This window comes from Mobula hypostoma, chromosome 12, assembly GCF_963921235.1.
Source record: "Mobula hypostoma chromosome 12, sMobHyp1.1, whole genome shotgun sequence".
NCBI classification, from domain to species: Eukaryota; Metazoa; Chordata; class Chondrichthyes; order Myliobatiformes; family Myliobatidae; genus Mobula; species Mobula hypostoma.
The window spans coordinates 102,722,333-102,740,269 of NC_086108.1; the positions used below are offsets into that span (position 1 = coordinate 102,722,333).

The 17,937-nt window shown below is 42.0% G+C and overlaps 1 protein-coding gene across 3 annotated transcripts in view; it reads left to right on the forward strand.

Moving 5' to 3' along the window:
* Positions 1-17,937, forward strand: part of st6galnac3 (ST6 (alpha-N-acetyl-neuraminyl-2,3-beta-galactosyl-1,3)-N-acetylgalactosaminide alpha-2,6-sialyltransferase 3) — a 322,126-nt gene that overhangs the window by 270,513 nt on the left and 33,676 nt on the right. For 2 of the 3 annotated variants that reach the window (XM_063064717.1, XM_063064718.1), the window contains exon 5: positions 11,460-16,740. The exons of the other annotated variant lie outside the window; for it this stretch is intronic. In XM_063064717.1, coding sequence (XP_062920787.1) covers positions 11,460-11,688 — 229 coding nt within the window. In that variant the 3' untranslated portion in view covers positions 11,689-16,740. Of the gene's footprint in view, positions 1-11,459; positions 16,741-17,937 lie in introns of those variants that run through there. 3 annotated transcript variants of the gene reach the window in all.

The following is a 17,937-nucleotide window of genomic DNA, read 5'->3' on the forward strand; positions in this document are numbered from 1 at the left end:
TCCTGAATCACTGAGTGTTTGCCTTCAGGCTTCTGTACCTCCTACCTGATGGTAACAGTGAGAAAAGGGCATGCCCTAGGTACTGGAGGTCCTTAATAATGGACGCTGCCTTTCTGAGACACGGCTCCCTAAAGATGTCCTGGGTACTTTGTAGGCTAGTACCCAAGATGGAGCTGACTAGATTTACAACATTCTGAAGCTTCTTTCGGTCCTGTGCAGTAGCCCCTCCATACCAGACAGTGATGTAGCCTGTCAGAATGCTCTCCACAGTACAACTATAGAAGTTTTTGAGTGTATTTGTTGACATGCCAAATCTCTTCAAACGCCTAATAAAGTATAGCCACTGTCTTGCCTTCTTTATAACTACATCGAAATTTTGGGACCAGGTTAGATCCCCAGAGATCTTGACACCCAGGAACTTGAAGCTGCTCATTCTCTCCACCTCTGATCCCTCTATGAGGATTGGTATGTGTTCCTTCATCTTACCCTCCCTGAAGTCCACAATCAGCTCTTTCATCTTACTGACGTTGAGTGCCAGGTCATTGCTGCGGCCACCACTCCACTAGTTGGCATATCTCGCTCTTGTACGCCCTCTGTGCTTGGATGTACACATGACAAATAAAACTAATCTTTACTAACCTGTACGTCTTTAGAATGTGGGAGGAAATTGGAGCACCCGGAGGAAACCCACATGGTCACAGGGAGAACATGCAAACTCGTTACGGCCAGCAGTGGATTTGAACTCTGATCACTGGCACTGTAATACTGTTACACTAACCACTATGCTACATGCCACCCCCCCCCCCAAGATATAAAAACCTTAATGAGGAACTAAGTGTAATGTTTTGATGGGTAGTAAAGCAGAATCTGTAACAATATCCAATTAAGTAAAGACCTCTTTTGATTATGTGGTCTGTACTGGGAAATGTGGGAAATTTTGCCTCAGTGAGAGGATTTTCTGCGTGTTCTGAGACATTCCCAGTACTTTTGAAGTGTTGTTTCAATGCAGGAAAAGAATTCAGTCGAGTTTCTGTTCTTGCCTGGGGAGTTTTGAACCTACCTTGGTAACTCAGGAACAGAGATGCAACTCTAGTGATAAATGAGCTTCAGCTTATTATTTTTAACTCCATTTTCTCACCTCTCTCTACCTCCATAATTTCCTCCTGGAACAGTTCACTCCCAATTTTATTTGTTTCACATCTGCTGGCCAGACCCTGTAGTTGGTTCTCTATTAATGTATTTGGAGCCATTTCTTTTAGAGCAATTACACCCTGCCCCTTAGCACTATATATTGATCTGTTTGTGCATGTGCTGTTGACTACATACGCACACTGTTCTCTCTCCCTCTCTCATCACAATGTGTATGCACCAGTTAAAGCGTGCGTGCTTTTATTTAATTGATATGTAGTTGTGCACAGTTAGAACAAATTGGTGATGATGATGGCATCTGAATGTCAGAGTATATCTCGCACTGCACCGACAGTTACGAGACGAAACAGTGATAGTTAAATAGCACGAGATAGCAGTCACAGACACCAACAAATACATAACAGTGTAAGACGTGCTGAATTTAAAGTGAAAATAATGTGATGATGGCTTCAATTGGGAATGTTGACGAAGTAGATAGCGAGACATGTATCTAGAGGGTCAAACAATGTGGAATAGCAGAAGAAAGCCCTTACACTTCTTAGCTTAATGGGCCTAAGAACATACAGTCTCTTATGCCACCGAGTAACTCCTGAAAGGCCAGCAAGCAAGGCATTTGACAAAATTGTTACAATTTTACAAAATCACTGGAGCCCTAAACTGCTGACAATAGTTGGAAGATTTAGATTTTACAAAAGGAACCGGTCAAAAATGAAAGCTTTTCTGAATACATTGCAGAACTGCGCAAACTTTCCCAGTACTGTGACTTTAGAGATGGACTTTCTGCTGCATTAAGGGACAGGCTTGTATGTGACATGCACTCAAAAGAGACTACTGTGAGAAAGAGACCTAACCTTATAACAGGCATTGATCATTACAATATCATTAGAGACTGCAGCAAAGGATGCAACAAAACTACGGAAAAAGAGGTTAGAATGTGAAATGCACAAACTATCCCTGATTGTTGCTAAAAGCAAAAACATTATCGATGTGGCAAATCCTCCCATGATGAAAATGGCTGTTGGTTCAAAGAAAAAAATCTGCAGAAGTGTCACAGACAAGGTCACATAGAGAGTGTGTGCAAATCAGACAAAAAGCACAACCGAGTGAGAAGTCTCAAACACAAAACTAAACAATTGCATACAGTTACTGAATGTAAAACAGAATCAGACAACATAGAGTCTGTCAAAGGTGAACTGTCATGCCTGGAACTGCATAGTATAACTGAAGCAGATCACAAAATAATCTGGATCACAATAGATGTGTCTGGTGTAAAACTGAAAATGGATCAACTTTGACTATAATTTTGGAAGTTGACTACAACAGACTTTTCTGAGATACCATGAGAGAAGACCTCAATGATACTAAAGACCTACACAGTTGAAAAGTGTCTCCCAAAGGCAAACTGAAAGTGAATGTGACATATAGAGGCCAAACACAGTGATTAGAGCTTTACGTGTTGAAAAGTGGAGGGCCAGCACTTTTCAGACATGAATGGTTGAGAAAAATCCAATTAGACTGGCACTCAATCAAAGCTCTTAGTGTGGCATCAACAGGCAACGGCAGCCCAAATGGTAGCACTGCCCAGAGACTGGCACAGCTGCCTAATGCCAATGAGAAGGTGTTTGAGAAGAGAATAGGTAAACAGACTTGGCCAAAAGCTGTTCGGGATGCCAAAAAATACAAAATGCACCCCCACAGGCACTATTACACCCGTGGGAGTGGCCGTCGTCACCGTGGCAAAGAGTACATATTGACTTAGCTGGGCTATTCATGGACTCCACGTTTCTGATTGCTGTGGATGCTCATTCGAAGTGACCAATGACATCAACCACCTCAGCAAAGACTGTCTTCGCTCTGAGGACTATCTTCGCCAGAAATGGCTTAGCAGAACAAGAGTGAGTGACAATGGACCACAATACATGTCAGAAGAATTCTGACTGTTCATGAAGAAAAATGGCATCAGACATTTCAAGTCAGCTCCTCGCCAACAAATTGGCTATCTGAAAGGTTTATCCAAGCATTCAAGAAGTCTATTAAAGTGATGGACAAGGAGGACATTTCTCTACAGCATGTGAACAACTTCCTTTTTGTGTATCGGAACTCTGTTCATGCAACAACAAATCAAACAACTGCAATGTTGTCCATGAACAGGAATCTGAGATCTGAAACTAGACCTACGCAGGAAAGTGCAGAATAAACAGTTCAGCCAGTTGCCAAGAGAGGCAGCAAGGAGCTTCAAGATTGAACAGGGAGTCCTAGCACTTGATTACCAAGAAGACAAATGGACACCCTACAGGATAGCTACAACAACTGGACCATTGATGTACACAGTGGATGTTGGAGATCAGACATGTAGACATCATGTGGACCAGACCCTGGATGCTCAACTGAAGAACACACCTGAGTTGACTGCATCCAATAAGATGGACACGTTACAGTCACCAGACTTACCTACCAATAACGATGTCACTGACAGCAACGTGACACCGGAAACCAAGAACATTGTCTTAGACAAGACACCTACCAAAGCTGATGCCACGTCACAGGTCCAGAGGTCCTATCCCGAAAGAAACAGAGCGACACCCAAAAGACTGAATCTTTAGAACTGTGAAGTTAGATATGGACTGTTGTTGTGAAACCAAGTTTATTTTGAATATGGGTTTATGAAAGGGAAATTGATTGTTTTGTACATATACCATTTTATATTGCATTAATCTAAAGGAGGAGAAAGTGTAATGTATGGATCTATTTCTTTTAGAGCAATGACCCCCACCTTAGCATTACGTTCTGACCTGTTGTCTGTTCATGGGCATTGTTCTCTCTCTCTCTCTCTCTCTCTCTCCCTCTCTCTCTTTCTCTCTCTCTCTCTCTTTCTCTGTCTCGCTACAAGTCAATACACCATCTCCCGTGTGCATGCTTTCATTTAATTGATAGGTAATTGTGCACAGACACAACAATCTAAGCTTCCCCATTTCCACATCTGTTCTTTAAAGCACTCCCTTTCATCTAGTTCTTTGTCTGGGCTTTTGATTTAATGTTACCTTGTGCAATTCAATCAGAAATTGTCTGATTACTCTTTTGTGTAACGAGCTGAAGTATATTACTGCATTAAATGATTCTGACTGAAATTATCTTCGGAAAACCCCATTAAAACTTTTGTTATCTCTGGACTTGATTTTTCACTGACTTGCCTTCCTTCAGAAGCTTCAACTCACACAAAGTTTCAAGTTCCTGGGTGTCAAGGTCTCTGAGGATCTAACCTGGTCCCAACATATTGATGCAGCTATAAAGAAGGCAAGGGAGCAACTATACATCATTAGGAGTTTAAGGAGATTTGGTATGTCAACAAAAACACTCAAAAATTCTATAGATGTGCCGTGGAGAGCATTCTGACAGGCTGCATCACTGTCTGGTATGGGGCGGAGGGGGGGGGGGCTACTGCACAGGACCAAAAGAAGCTGCAGAGGGTCGTAAATTTAGTCAGCTCCATCTTGGGTACTAACTTACTAAGTATGCAGGACATCTTCAAGGAGCCGTGTCGCAGAAAGGCAGCATCTATTATTAAGGACCTCCAGCACCCAGGACGTGCCCTTTTCTCACTGTTACCATCAGGTAGGAGATACAGAAGCCTGAAGGCACACACTCAGCTATTCAGGAACAACTTCTTCCCCTCTGCCATCCGATTCCTAAATGGACATTGAACCCATGAACACTACCTCATTTTTTAAATATACAGTATTTCTGTTTTTGCACAATTTTTAATCTATTCAATATACAAATACTGTAATTGATTTATTTTTACTTTATTTCTTCTACATTATGTATTGTGTTGAACTGCTGCTGCTAAGTTAACAAATTTCACAGCACATGCTGGTGATAATAAACCTGATTCTGATTCGGATTCTGAAGTTCCACTGCCCAGTTATGCATCTTGACTCACAAGTTCTATCTCCCTTGTTGGAAGGATAGAGCTTGTGCTGGTTATAGACTGTAATTTTGCTGCACTCTGGATCAAGGTCTCTTTCGGGGGGCTTTTGTTATTGCTTGCCACGGGGTGGGGGTGGGCTTGGTGCTTCTGCTGCTGTTTCTGCAAAGGCTGGGGGCGGTTTTGAGCCTTCGATGTTCTCTCATTCATTCTATGAGGTCTTTTGTTTCACGGATATCTGTGAAGAGTAAGAATTTCAGGTTGTACACTGTACACATTTTCTGATATTATTTGAACCTAAAATGAAAGTGAACCTGAAAATGGTCATCCTCATTTTTAAACCTCATTATTCTCATCCAAAATACTTTGTGCTGATGCAATCCTCTCCAAAGTTACTGCCTGATCTACTTAGCATTTCTATGCGTGATTTTGTTTTATTTCAGAGCTCTTGTTTATTCTATAATCAGCTCTGGCACTTTAAGCACTCTTCACAATGCCTGCTGGGCTCCATTTCTGCACTCTTGGGTCCAAAGCTTGGAATTCATTTCAAATAACAGTCTATTCTTGTCTCTCTCATTTCGCTTTTAAGATATACATTAAGCTTTAAAAAGTCCTCAGCCGGAAGCTTTAACTGATATTTCTTCACAGATGCTGCCTGACCTGCTGAGCTTTTCATTCCTGATTTCCACATTGTGCTAAACCATATATATAAGTTTTTTTTTGCTTTTCTATTAGAAATTCTAATTTCTAATGAAAAGTTCACACTTTAGCTTACCGTCCCATATCTTCTTATTTAGCTCACCACCAGATTTTGTCTCATCGTTCTTTTGTGCAAAGTTGTAAAGTTAAAGTCTCTATATAAATGCAAACTATTGTTATTGTCAGCTGCATTATTGCAGAAACAGATTGTGAACCTCAGAAATACATTTTTTGCGCTTTGAATTGAATTGTGGTAATTAAACTGCTCATTCTAATCAATTTTATTATTAGTTAGGATATTACTTTGAAATGTAGAGCCTCTTGACTCTGAAGAACATTATGTACAGTACTTAATGAAACTATCTGTCACACTTATTTGTTCTTGAGATCAGCAAAAAGGCACTGGCAGAGCTTAGTCCTGTGACGATATGAATTAATATGAACATTTTTCAATTAGAGTTATAGAGTTGCGCAGAACAGAAACAGGGCCTTTGTACCTACATGTCCAGGCTGACCTTTTCCTCCTGTCCTCGCTAATCTCCTTTTTCTACCTTTGGACCATATTCATAAGAGCAGAAGATACCCGAATCAGTTTATTATCACTAATACGTTATGCAAAATGTCTTGTTTTGTGGCAGCAGTACAGTGCAATACATAAAAAGTGCTATAAGTTACAATAAGAAATAGTTCAATAGTTTAATAAAATATCAGAGAATGTATATGATAAACGTACAACCTGAAATCCTTGTTCTTTGCAGACATCCACAAAAACAGATTGGTGCCCCAAACAATGAGTGACAGTAGAAACATTACAACCCCAAAGCACCCCCTACTCCCCTCTCCCACACACAAGTAGCAGCAAGGCAACAGCGCTCCCCCTCCCCCACTTACTTCAGCAAAAAAAAATCAGCATCCTCCACCCACCAAGCAAGCAATAGCAAAGCTCCCAATAAAGACCGTGATCTGCTGTACAACAAAAACTAATCGTTCACCCGACAATTCAACATGCCACAGGCTCTCTCTCTCCTTCCCTAATAAAGGGACAGAGAGATGTTACCCTTTCACAGCGAGAAGGGAGACCAACAAAAACAAACAACTTGATGATTAAAAGTCTGCTGTGTCACTTTTTTTCCTGAGTACTCCCAACTTGCGAATCAGCAACAAACTCTCCCCCACCAACAAGAGGAAGAAAGGGAGAGTGCCATTTGCCGAGTACAGAGCCCCTGACAGCGGATCCACTGTTCCGGATGTTCCACTTTCTCCTGTGATGCTTCATTCGGTGTCACCAGCATAGAATCAGCTCGTAACCCAGGGCCGTGAAATCGCGAAACCTTGAAGGCACACTTGTCTTCTAGGCCGCGTCCTTGGGATATTGAAAAATGGCCAGACAATCAGCCCCGGCAGTGGATCTTATTGCCGCAAAGAACTAAAGTTTGAGTGTAGCTCTTGGTCAGGGTCTTCGACAGAACCCCATCCACCTTGAAAAGGGAAAAGAGAGACATTGGAGGTAGAAATTAAGTTGCTTCCACAGAGGAGCTCGAAGAGGTCGCTGTCGAGCGCTATCGTAGTTCTGCCCAAATATAAAAAATAAACAGTGCAAAAAGAGATCAAAAAGTGAGACATCGGCTATGATTTATAATATTATTATGAAACTTAGGAAAGCTCCATTTGATAAGATTAGGGTAGATTGGGAACAGGAATTGGGGCTTACCATTTCTGTGGATGATTGGGGGCAGATTTTACAATTAGTTAATACTTCCTCTATTTGTGCTAAACATTCCCTAATTCAATTTAAAGTGGTTCATAGAGCACATATGTCCAAAGATAAGTTAGCGCGTTTTTACTCGCATATTAATCCTTTCTGTGATAGATGTTCGGGGCAGATAGCCTCTTTAACTCATATGTTTTGGTCTTGCCCTACTTTGGAAACTTTTTGGAGAGATATTTTCAATATTATTTCTAAGGTATTAAATATAGATATCTCTCCTCACCCTATTACTGCTATCTTTGGATTACCTAAAATTTCTAGTAATCTTTCCCCTTCAGCCCGTAGAATGATTGATATTTTCATAGCCCATTGCTTTGCTTTGCTTTTAGGTAGTTGCACGGTGGGTTTTTTTTTGGGGGGTTTTTTTTTCTTTTTTCTTTTTTTTTCCATTGATATATATAAAATCTAGTATACTATTATGTTATCTTGGTTTCTTATGCTTAAATTACATTGTTTGTAGTATTTTCTTTTTGGTATTGTTATCTTTTGGAATTTTATTGTACTTTAACATTGTATTAATGTTTATATGGCTTACCTTTTTTGTATACTTACTCAATAAAAAGATTTAAAAAGAAAGAAAGAAAAAGTGAGACAGTGTGCATGGGTTCATGGTCCATTCAGAAATCTGACGGTGGCGGGGGAAAAGCTGTTCCTAAAACGTTGAGTGTGTGTCTTTAGGCTCCTGGATCTTCTCCCTGATGGTAGTAGTGAGCATGTTCTGGGTGGTGGGGGCTGTTAATGATGGATGCCACCTTTTCAAGGAATTGCCTTTGGAAGTTGTCCTCGATGGTGGGGAGGCCCATGATAGAACTGGCTGAGTTTGCAACCCTGTGCAGTTTTTGCTGATCTGTGTATAGGTACTTCCATGCGAAATGGTGATGCAACCAGTCAGATTGCTGTCTACGTAACTTTTCTGAAAATTTGCTAGAGTCTTTGGTGACAAACGAAATCTCCTCAAATTCCTAGTGATGGGACTAGGCAGAAAAACAGGTCGACCTGGTTAGGTGGACCAGGGGCTTGTTTCTGTGCTGTAGTGCTTTATGACTCTGATGAAGTCATCCTCTCCACATCCATTATCAGTAATTAAACAATCTTTCAATGCCCAGCATATTTAATTGTCAAAGGGTGCCACAATAGCATTGTGGTTTGTGCGACACCTTTACAGCTCAGGATGCTCCAGAGTTCAGAGTTCAATTCCAGCGCTGTTCTGTGAGGAATCTCTGTACGTCCTCCCCGTGGAATGCTTGGGTTTTCCCCGGATGCTTCGGTTTCCTTCCAGAGTTCAAAGACACACCAGCTAGGTTAATTGGTCATTGTAAATTGTCGCATGGTTAAGTTGGGGTTAAGTGGAGCAGTGGTTTTACTGAGACAGCATGGCTTGAGAGCCAGATGGGCCTATTCCGTGCTGTATCGCTACATAAATAAATAAACAAGTAATGTCTTTACTTCCCCCACCACGCCTTTCCTACCGTACTTCCTGTCCAAATGCCTTTCAAACAATGTGATCATATCTGCCTCCACTACCTCGTCTGCTAGCTCTTTTGTATTTAAAGCGGTGTTTGATACATTCTTGATTAGTAAGAGCCTCAAAGGCAACAGGGAGAAGGCAGGACAATGGGGTTAAGGGAGAAAATAAATCAGCCATGATTGAATGGTGGAACAGACTCAAAGGGCTAAACAGCTTAATTCTACTCCTCGGTCCTATGGTCTCATTCCAGATAACTACCTCCCTCTGTGTGAAGGACTCATCCCTCAGATCTTTAAATTTTTTCCCTCTTACCTTAATCCTCTGAACTCTCTCCAGTGCAATTGCGTCATTCCTATCGTGTGGCGATCAGAACTGCACAAAAATACTTAAAGTGCAGCCTAATCAATATTTTGTGAAGTTACAACATAACTTTCCAAAATTTTATATTAACCAAAGATGAGAAGACAGGCTTCTGTAAAGGCAATCCTGCTGCTTTGTTGAAAAGTTATTAGGTTCCGATGCCTCCAACCTGGTGGCATGAACATCAATTTCTCTAACTTATGGTCATTTCTTCCCCTCCCCTTTCTCTCTTTCTCCATTCCTCATTCTGGTTCTCCTCTTACCCCTTCTCTTCTTCTTGTCCATCCCTCTGTGTGTGTTGTTCTTGATCTCCAGCATCTGCGGAATCTTTTGTGTTTATCTTTCTAACACCATTTCATAGTTTGCTGCCCTGTGAAATTTTTATCAAAGAGGTATTACCTTGGCAGAGCAGCTGTTGTATTAGAATGACTTTAACATTTTAGGTTAACATTTTATACTGATATCATTGGAGTTGAACTTTGAACCCAACACCTTTCTAAAAAAAAGTGTCTGGAGTACACCGTGGCTGTGAAGATCCCATCATTAACCAGGTTTGCGCTGTTAATACAGAGCACTTCGGGGTATTTAATTGACATCTACATAAGAAATAAGAGCAGGAGTCAGCCACCTGGCCATCGGGCCTGATCTGCCATTCAATAAGATCATGGCTGATCTGGCCATGGACTCATCTCCACCTACCTGCCTTTTCCCCATAACCCTTAATTCCCCTACTATGCAAAAATCTATCCACTTTCACATTTCATTCTTTCAGTTCTGATGCAAGGCATCAACTATTCCTTTAGCCCCAGAGATGCATCTCGGCCAGCCAGCTCCTCCAGCAGATTATTTGTTGCTCCGGATTCCATCATTTGCCATCTCTTTTGCCTCAACTAAACAGATGATCCGATCAGGTCCCCCATTGCTGGTTGTGCCATCTTGTCACACACCAAGTGACTGGTGCAATTTCTATGTTACTGCCATGACAACATCATTATTAGAAAAGACATATCATAAGGCTGAGAAAAATATAATATTAATGTGGATTTTCCTGTGAGTATTGATCTCACAAATAGGTAACCATTCCATCTGGATAATGGACAGCCAGAATCCACCTTATAGAGTTGTTTCTTAGGGCTGAAGCTTTGTAAGGTATTGGTCACATCACTTGGATAATTGTGAGAAGTTTTGAACCTCTTATCTCGGGAAGGATGCCCTGGCACTGAACAGTCTGAGGAGGTTTTCGAGAATGATCCCAGGAATGAAAGGGTTAACATATGAGGAGCATTTGATAGTACCTGCTGGATTTTAGAAGAAAGAGGGGGGATCTCGTTGAAACCTATTGAATATTCAAAGGCATACAGTGAACGTGGAGAGGATGTTTCATATAATTAACAAATAAAGTTCAAAAATTTCATGACATATGTCAGTGATATTAAACCTGATACTGATTCTGATATAGTGGGGGAGTCTAGGATTAGAGGCCACACCCTCTGAATAGATGAATGTCCGTTTAGGATGGAGCTGAGGAGGAATTTGTTTAGCCAGAGGGTGGTGAATCTGTCAAATTCGTTGCCTCAGATGGCTGTGGAGGCCAAATCATTAGGTATATCTAAAGTAGCAATTAATGGGATCTTGATTGGTAAGGGTATCAAAGGGTTCAGAAGAAGGTAGGCGAATGGGGTTGAGAGGGATAGTAAATCAGCCATGATGGAGAAGAGTCGATAGGCTGAATGGCTTAGTTCTATTCCTACCTCTTATGGTGGTGGGGTGGGTTAACAGGTGGAGGTGTTGATCAGCCAGAGGGCTTGTAGGAGGGAACTGTTTTAGAGTCTAATGGTACTGGTGTGGATGCTGCATAGCCTCTCTCCTGAAGGGAGAGGAACAAACAGTTCATGAGCCGTGTGGATGTGACCCTTCATGATATTGCTGTCCTGTTATTGATTTCCCTATGAACATTGATATCACAATTAACTATCCAGAAAATGGACACCCAGAACCCACCTTAGAAAGTTTGTTTCTTTATACTTTTTAGATGTAGTATCTAGTCTGGATGTGCCAAGGATAAAATGTCATTGATGCTTTTCTTTCAGTCTTCACAGGGCCAGTGGACGCAAAAAAATTCCTTATCATTACTATGAACCTGGGAGTCAAGACGAATGCGCAGAGTATGTCAGGCACGAAAAAGCCCTCCGTGGAGGTCACAGATTCATTACCGAGAAAGCCATCTTCGCCAAGTGGGCCAAACATCATAATATAACCTTCTCACACCCATCTAGTGAACTCTCTGACACAGGCGCACAAACTCGGAAGGAGGACTGAATATTCCAAGATGCGTTTAGAAGGAAGACATTGCCACTAATCTGTTTACTGTGGAAAACATTGCTCCTCCACTCTTTGATTGTGCAGTGAATGCATATGGATTTTAACACAAACTTCTGCACCATCCCAGAAGGAAGAAAGAGCAAGTAGTTAAGTATTTAAAGCATTAAGTGTTTCACAAATGTACTAGTGTACATTTAATGGACACATATTAATCTGGCACTGTGTGTTGAAAAGTAGCACTTTAACACTTTGGCAATGGAAGACTCAACAATTTTTAACCAGTGCTCTGGATTTTAAGTGGAGTGTTACCAGGCCTTGTGACTCCACCCCCTCATCCACTGCTCATTCAGGAAGATCAGGTGGTCTGACAAGAAATACCGAAAGATTTGTTGGAGTTCAATCATAGCATCAAAATCAGAAAGGAAACAGCAGTTAATCTGGCAACATCTTCATGTAACAGGCCATTGATAATGTCGACAATGGAAAGTTGCTCACTTCCTGAAGTGCTAAAACCCCTCTCCAGCACTGACAAGTCACGAGTTAGGAAAATGTATGTATCATTATCAACATTCAAGAAGTACTCGAGCTCTCAGGAAGAAGCTTGATTGACAATCCATCTACCGTCTAAAATGTAGAAAATAAGAGCGGAGTAGGCCAATCAGCCTATGAATCTGCACTGCTATTCGAAGCTATCAGTGCCCAATCACCTATCTCAATAACATGCTCACACTCTTTCCCAATACCCCTTGCTGCTTTTTTTGTTGAGAAATCTACCTACTCTGAAATTCATTGCCATGGACAGCTGTAGAGGTCAAGTCATTGGGTATATTTAAAGCAGAGGTTGATAGGTTCTTGATTAATAAGGGTGTCAGTGATTATGGGGAGAAGGCAAGAGAATGGAGTTGAAACAGACGTTAAGTCAGCCATGATCGAGTGGCAGAGCAGACTCGATGGGCCAAATGGCCTAATACTTCTCTGATGTTTTATGGTCTTACGATCTACTTCTTAAATATATTCAGTGTCTTTTCCTACACCACAGGTTCACCATCTGCTGAATGAAGGAATCTCACCTCATCTCCATCCAAATTATTCTGAGACACTGCCATCTCATTTCAGAACCACTATTCACCACCGCACCACACAGCCGGAGAAACATTCTCCTTGTATCCACTCTTGTCTAATCAATGTAACATTTCACTGAGGGTTCCTCTTACTCTTCTACACTCTGGTGAACTCAATGTCTCTTTATACAATAATCCCTCCAGCAATCCCTCTGGTGAAACTCCACTCAGCTTTCTACCCTCATTAAGTGGTTGGTTGGTCGTCCGTCGTGTTGGTGACAGTGAAGAAAACTGTGCAGGAGAAATAAAGTGGGAAAACCATTGCACTGGGGCAGCTTCACTCTCTTGACATTGGAAGTCTAGGTCCAATGGCCCCGTAACTGTGTCTGACTTGGCTGCAGTGGATGACCATGTGCCTCATCATGCCCTTCTCCCTCCATGAGGCAGTGCGGAACCATCTTCCTGGACATTGGATCTATCTTTTGATCTTATCTGCCCAGTCCACCAGAGCTGACTACACATGCTGGGACAGCTCAGCCCCCATCTCACTGGGGTATGAGGCCTGCTGACTACCCTCGGCTGCTTTAGCCTGCCTCTGCTGGGGTGTGGCCCCTTTTGCATGTAAGCAGCTACTTGGAGCCACAGGTGAGAGCTGAGTGTCCCGTGGGAACCAAAGGTGAGTGAGCTGCCCCAGAATGAACACAAGCCCCCTCACCAGAGGTGCCACCCCTTCCTGGACACCCCATTCACTCCTTTCCTTGGGTAAAGCAGCACACAATACTCCAGGTGCATTCTCACTATGACCCTCTATTAATGTAGAAGGACATCCTTGTTCCTGTACTCAGAGCTTGCAATAAATCCAACACACCGTTTACCATCAAAGGTTGCAAGGACAAGGCAGGAGAATGGATTGAGAAGGATAATAAATCAGCCATGATTGAATGGTGGAGATTACTTGATCATCTGAATGTCCCAATTCTGCCTCTGTGTCTTATGATCTTTTGGTCAAATTTACTTTTGGTAATGGGTATACGAAGACCCAGAAATCCTTTTGTTTACATCAACATTTCCCAATCTCTCACTATTTAAATAATACACCTGCCTTTCAGTGTTTTTCTACCAAAGTGGAACTTCACATTTCTCTGTGTTATACTGCTTCTGCCATAGAATTGGCAACTCATTCATCTTGAAACCTCTCCTCACATGCAATCCCATCCAGATTTATGCCCATCTGCTATTTTAGAATTGTTTTATTTGGTTCCCTCACTGAGAACATTAAGATATATTTCATAGGTTCATTTTATTGTCAAAATATGCATGTACAATACAACTCTTGATATTTGTCTTCTCCAGATAACCATTAAATCCAGAAAGACCATGGGTGCTGATGAAAAAAAAAGACATTAACTCCCCGCACCCCCCGCAACCGGCATGAAAACGAAAAGAAACAAAATGTGCAGACCCAAAAATCCCACCCTCACCCGCAGCAAAAAAGAGCCATAATAACAATCCCCAACCCCCCACACAAAACAATCCCCAACCCCCTCACTTGCAGCAAAGAACAGCAACCGTAACACCAAACCCCCAACCCCCTCTGACACACAATAATTAACACATCACCCACCTGCCAATTGTCCAAAAGAAAGAAAACACCAAAAGAGCGAGTGAAACCAATATACAGTCCAACAATCACACAAATCTGAGAATACGGGAAACGTCTTTTCACCTGCATACGAGGAGAGCAGCTGCACGGACTCAGTCCTTCCGTGAAGAGTAATTGCCAACCCGGTTCCTAATGCTGCCGACCCAGGGCCACATGCACCAATCCAGCTGCTGACTGCCTCTGTTGGGAGCTATCGCTGACCCCATCCACATTCACCTCAATGCTTCAATCTCCTTTGCTGCTCCAAGAAGGAGTCATTCATGATCCCATGCCTTGTCTCTGGTCTTTTATATTGTTTTCCAGCTGGCTCCCAAACACTGATCCCTGTGTTACCGCACTGGTTACCAAAGAATGACCTCGTTCACACCTTGCTGCTGGTCAACCTATGTTCAATCCGTATTACATCCAATACCTTATGTTTTAATTTTGTGCACTAACCTCATTTTGTGGGATTTTATCCAAAGCCTTCCAGAGCTATTCTACAAGTTACCTCTTTAGAAAACTCCACCAGTTATATTAAACAGAGTATTCCTTTCATAAACACAAGTGATTCTACAGATGCTGGAATTCCAGAGCAACACACACAAAGTGCTGGAAGAACACAGCAAGTCAGGCAGCATATATGAAGAGGAATAAACTGCCGACGTTTTGGGCCAAGACCCTTTATCAGGACTGATATTTTCTAACTATCCTATTATCATATCTTTTATTAATAGACCAAGCATTTTCCCTACAGCTGTTGTTAGGCAAATAGATCTGTAGTTCCCTGTTCTCTCTTTCCCTCCTTTTACACTTGCCACCACCTAATTTGCAGGAATGATCCCATATTCTGTGCAGTAGATGATGACAAATGCATTCACTATTCCTATTCACTATTCCATGATTTCGATGGCTACTTCTTGTATTCATCAAGGGTACGGATTATCAGGCCCTGGGAATGTTCAGTGCCATTAACTTTTTTAGCACTGTTTTTAAACTAATACTAATTTCCTTTAAATCTCCCTTTCCATTAGATCCCTGCATTCCCCGCATTTCTGAGATGCATTTGTGTTCCCTTCCATTGAAGACAGAACTAGTGTTTAATTGCTCTGATTTTTCTTTGTTCCCCAGTGGAACTTTTCGTTTTTCTAACTGTAAGGGACTGACATTTGTCTTCACAAATCTTTTCCTTTTTACTTCCCTCTAGAAGCTTTGACAAACCATTTTCATGTGCCTTGTAAGTTTCCTTTCATGCTCAGTTTCTCCTCACTTAATCAACCTCTTGGACCTTTTTTTTTATTGAAGTTTAAACTGATCTCAATGCTCCAACCAGCTATTGTTTTCTGGCCCATTTGTATGATGCCTCTTTATATCTAATATAATCAACAGTTTTAGAAACTATGACTGCCTTGCTTCATCTTTTGTATTTTTGCATCAGAAAAGTATATTTAAATGTTACAGTTCTGGTGTTTATTCTTTGGCATCAAAAGGTTCTGATTCTAATTGTACATCGTGGAAACAGGCCCCTCATCCCCACGCAAATTCAGATTTATTTATCATATGTCCACGTTAACACACAGTGAAATGCACCAGTTACATTAACAACCAACACTCCCAAGGATGTGTTGGGGGCAGCCTGCAAGTTTGGACCCTGAACTCTGGGCTCACTGGCTCCAATGCCTCATTCTCACACAGATGTCCTTTCCTGGGACAAACGTCCTTCGTGTCCTTCGTCACCTGTCCAACTCAATGCTGACCAAGCAGTCTAAAAATTAAAAGTAAATTTATCACCTAAGTATGTATATGTCACCATTTGCTGCCATGAGTTTCATTTCCTCAGAAGCATTCTCGGTAGAACAAAGAAATACAATAGAATCGATGAAAAGCTACACACTGGCAAACAACCAATGTGCTAGTCAAATTGTGCAAATACAAAAATAAATGAACAAACAAATCAAAGCAATAAATAAAGCATACTGAGAACGTGAGTTGTGGAGTCCTTGAATGTCAGTGCATAGGCTGTGATCAATGATCAGTTCAGTGTCGAGGTGAGTGAAATTATCCATGCTGGTTCAGGAGCCTGATGGTTGAAGGGTAAGAACTATTTTGATCAATGTTCATGTATTTTAATTAATTTTTCCAATCTGTCGTTGCCAACACACTCTTTTGACTAAATCTAGGACCTTTGTTTAGGTTTAAACTACTTCATTTTCACTTCCAACATGTTGTAGTCTCTCTTCCCTAAAGGATTTGCATAATAAGATTATTAACTCACCCATTCTCCGTGTTCAGTACCCACTCTAGGACAGCATATTCCCAGCTGGCTCCTTAATGTACAAATGTACTTTCATACACACCACAAGAGTTCATTCTTCACAGTATCATTGCTACTTTGATTTGAATGAGCTACCAGGGCTAGTGGTGGAGGCAGATAGATTCGGGATGTTGAAGAGACTCTTAAATAGGAACGTAGATTTTATTTATTATTTATTCAGATACAGCGCAGAATAGGCCCTTCCAGCCCTTCAAACCATGTTGCCTAGCAACCCTAGCCAAATCATGGGACCAATTAACCTACAGGCAGGTATGTCTTGGGGCTGTAGGAGGAAACCAGGGCAGCCGGAGGAAAACCACACAGTCAGAGGGGAGAACATACAAACTCCTTAGAGCAGCTGAGGGAATTGAGCCCACTACCTGTTCCCATGGCTTCACATAACCCTGATTTGGGGGGCGGGGAGGGATAAGCAGGTGCTACACCTTGCCCAAGGGTGATCTGCAGGCTAGTGGAGGGAAGGAGCACCTTACACCTCCTTTGGTAGAGATGCATCTCCCCTTCACCACCCGCCCCTATCTATACCCCTCCTAATTAATTCTATAATGAATCTTGAAAAGGGACCACTGTGGGAAATGGAGTAATATCCCAGCAAAGTGTAAAGGGTTTAGGTTAAGCCCTAAGTCCTGATGATGAAAGGTCTTGGCCTGAGAGATGCTGCCTGACCTGCTGAGTCCCTCTAACATTTTATGTGTGTTGCTGAAGATTTCCAGCAACTGCAGAATCTCAAACATGAGAAAATCAGCAGATGCTGGAAATCCAAAGCAACGCGTACAAAATGCCAAAGGAACTCAGCAGGCCTGGCAGCATCTATGAACAAAGGATAAACAGTCGACATTTCATGCTGAGACCCTTCATCAGGACTGGATAGGAAAGGGGAAGGAGTCAGACTAAGGTCAGGGGGAAGACAGGAAGAAGTACAAGGTGGCAGGTGATAGGTGAAACCGGGAGAGTGGGAGGGGTGAGATAAAGAGCTGGGTATTTAGTTGGTGAAAGAGGTAAAGGGCTGGAGAAGTGGAAATCTGATAGGAGAGGACAGAGGACCATGGATGAGAGGGAAGGGGGTAGAACACCAGAGGGAAGGTGTGAGTGGGAAACAGGAATGGAAAATGGTGAAGGAGAGGAGTGGGGGGGGGGCGGTAATTTCAGGAAGGCAGTGTTCATGCCATCAGGTTGGAGGCTGCCCAGACGAAATATAAGGTGTTGCTCCG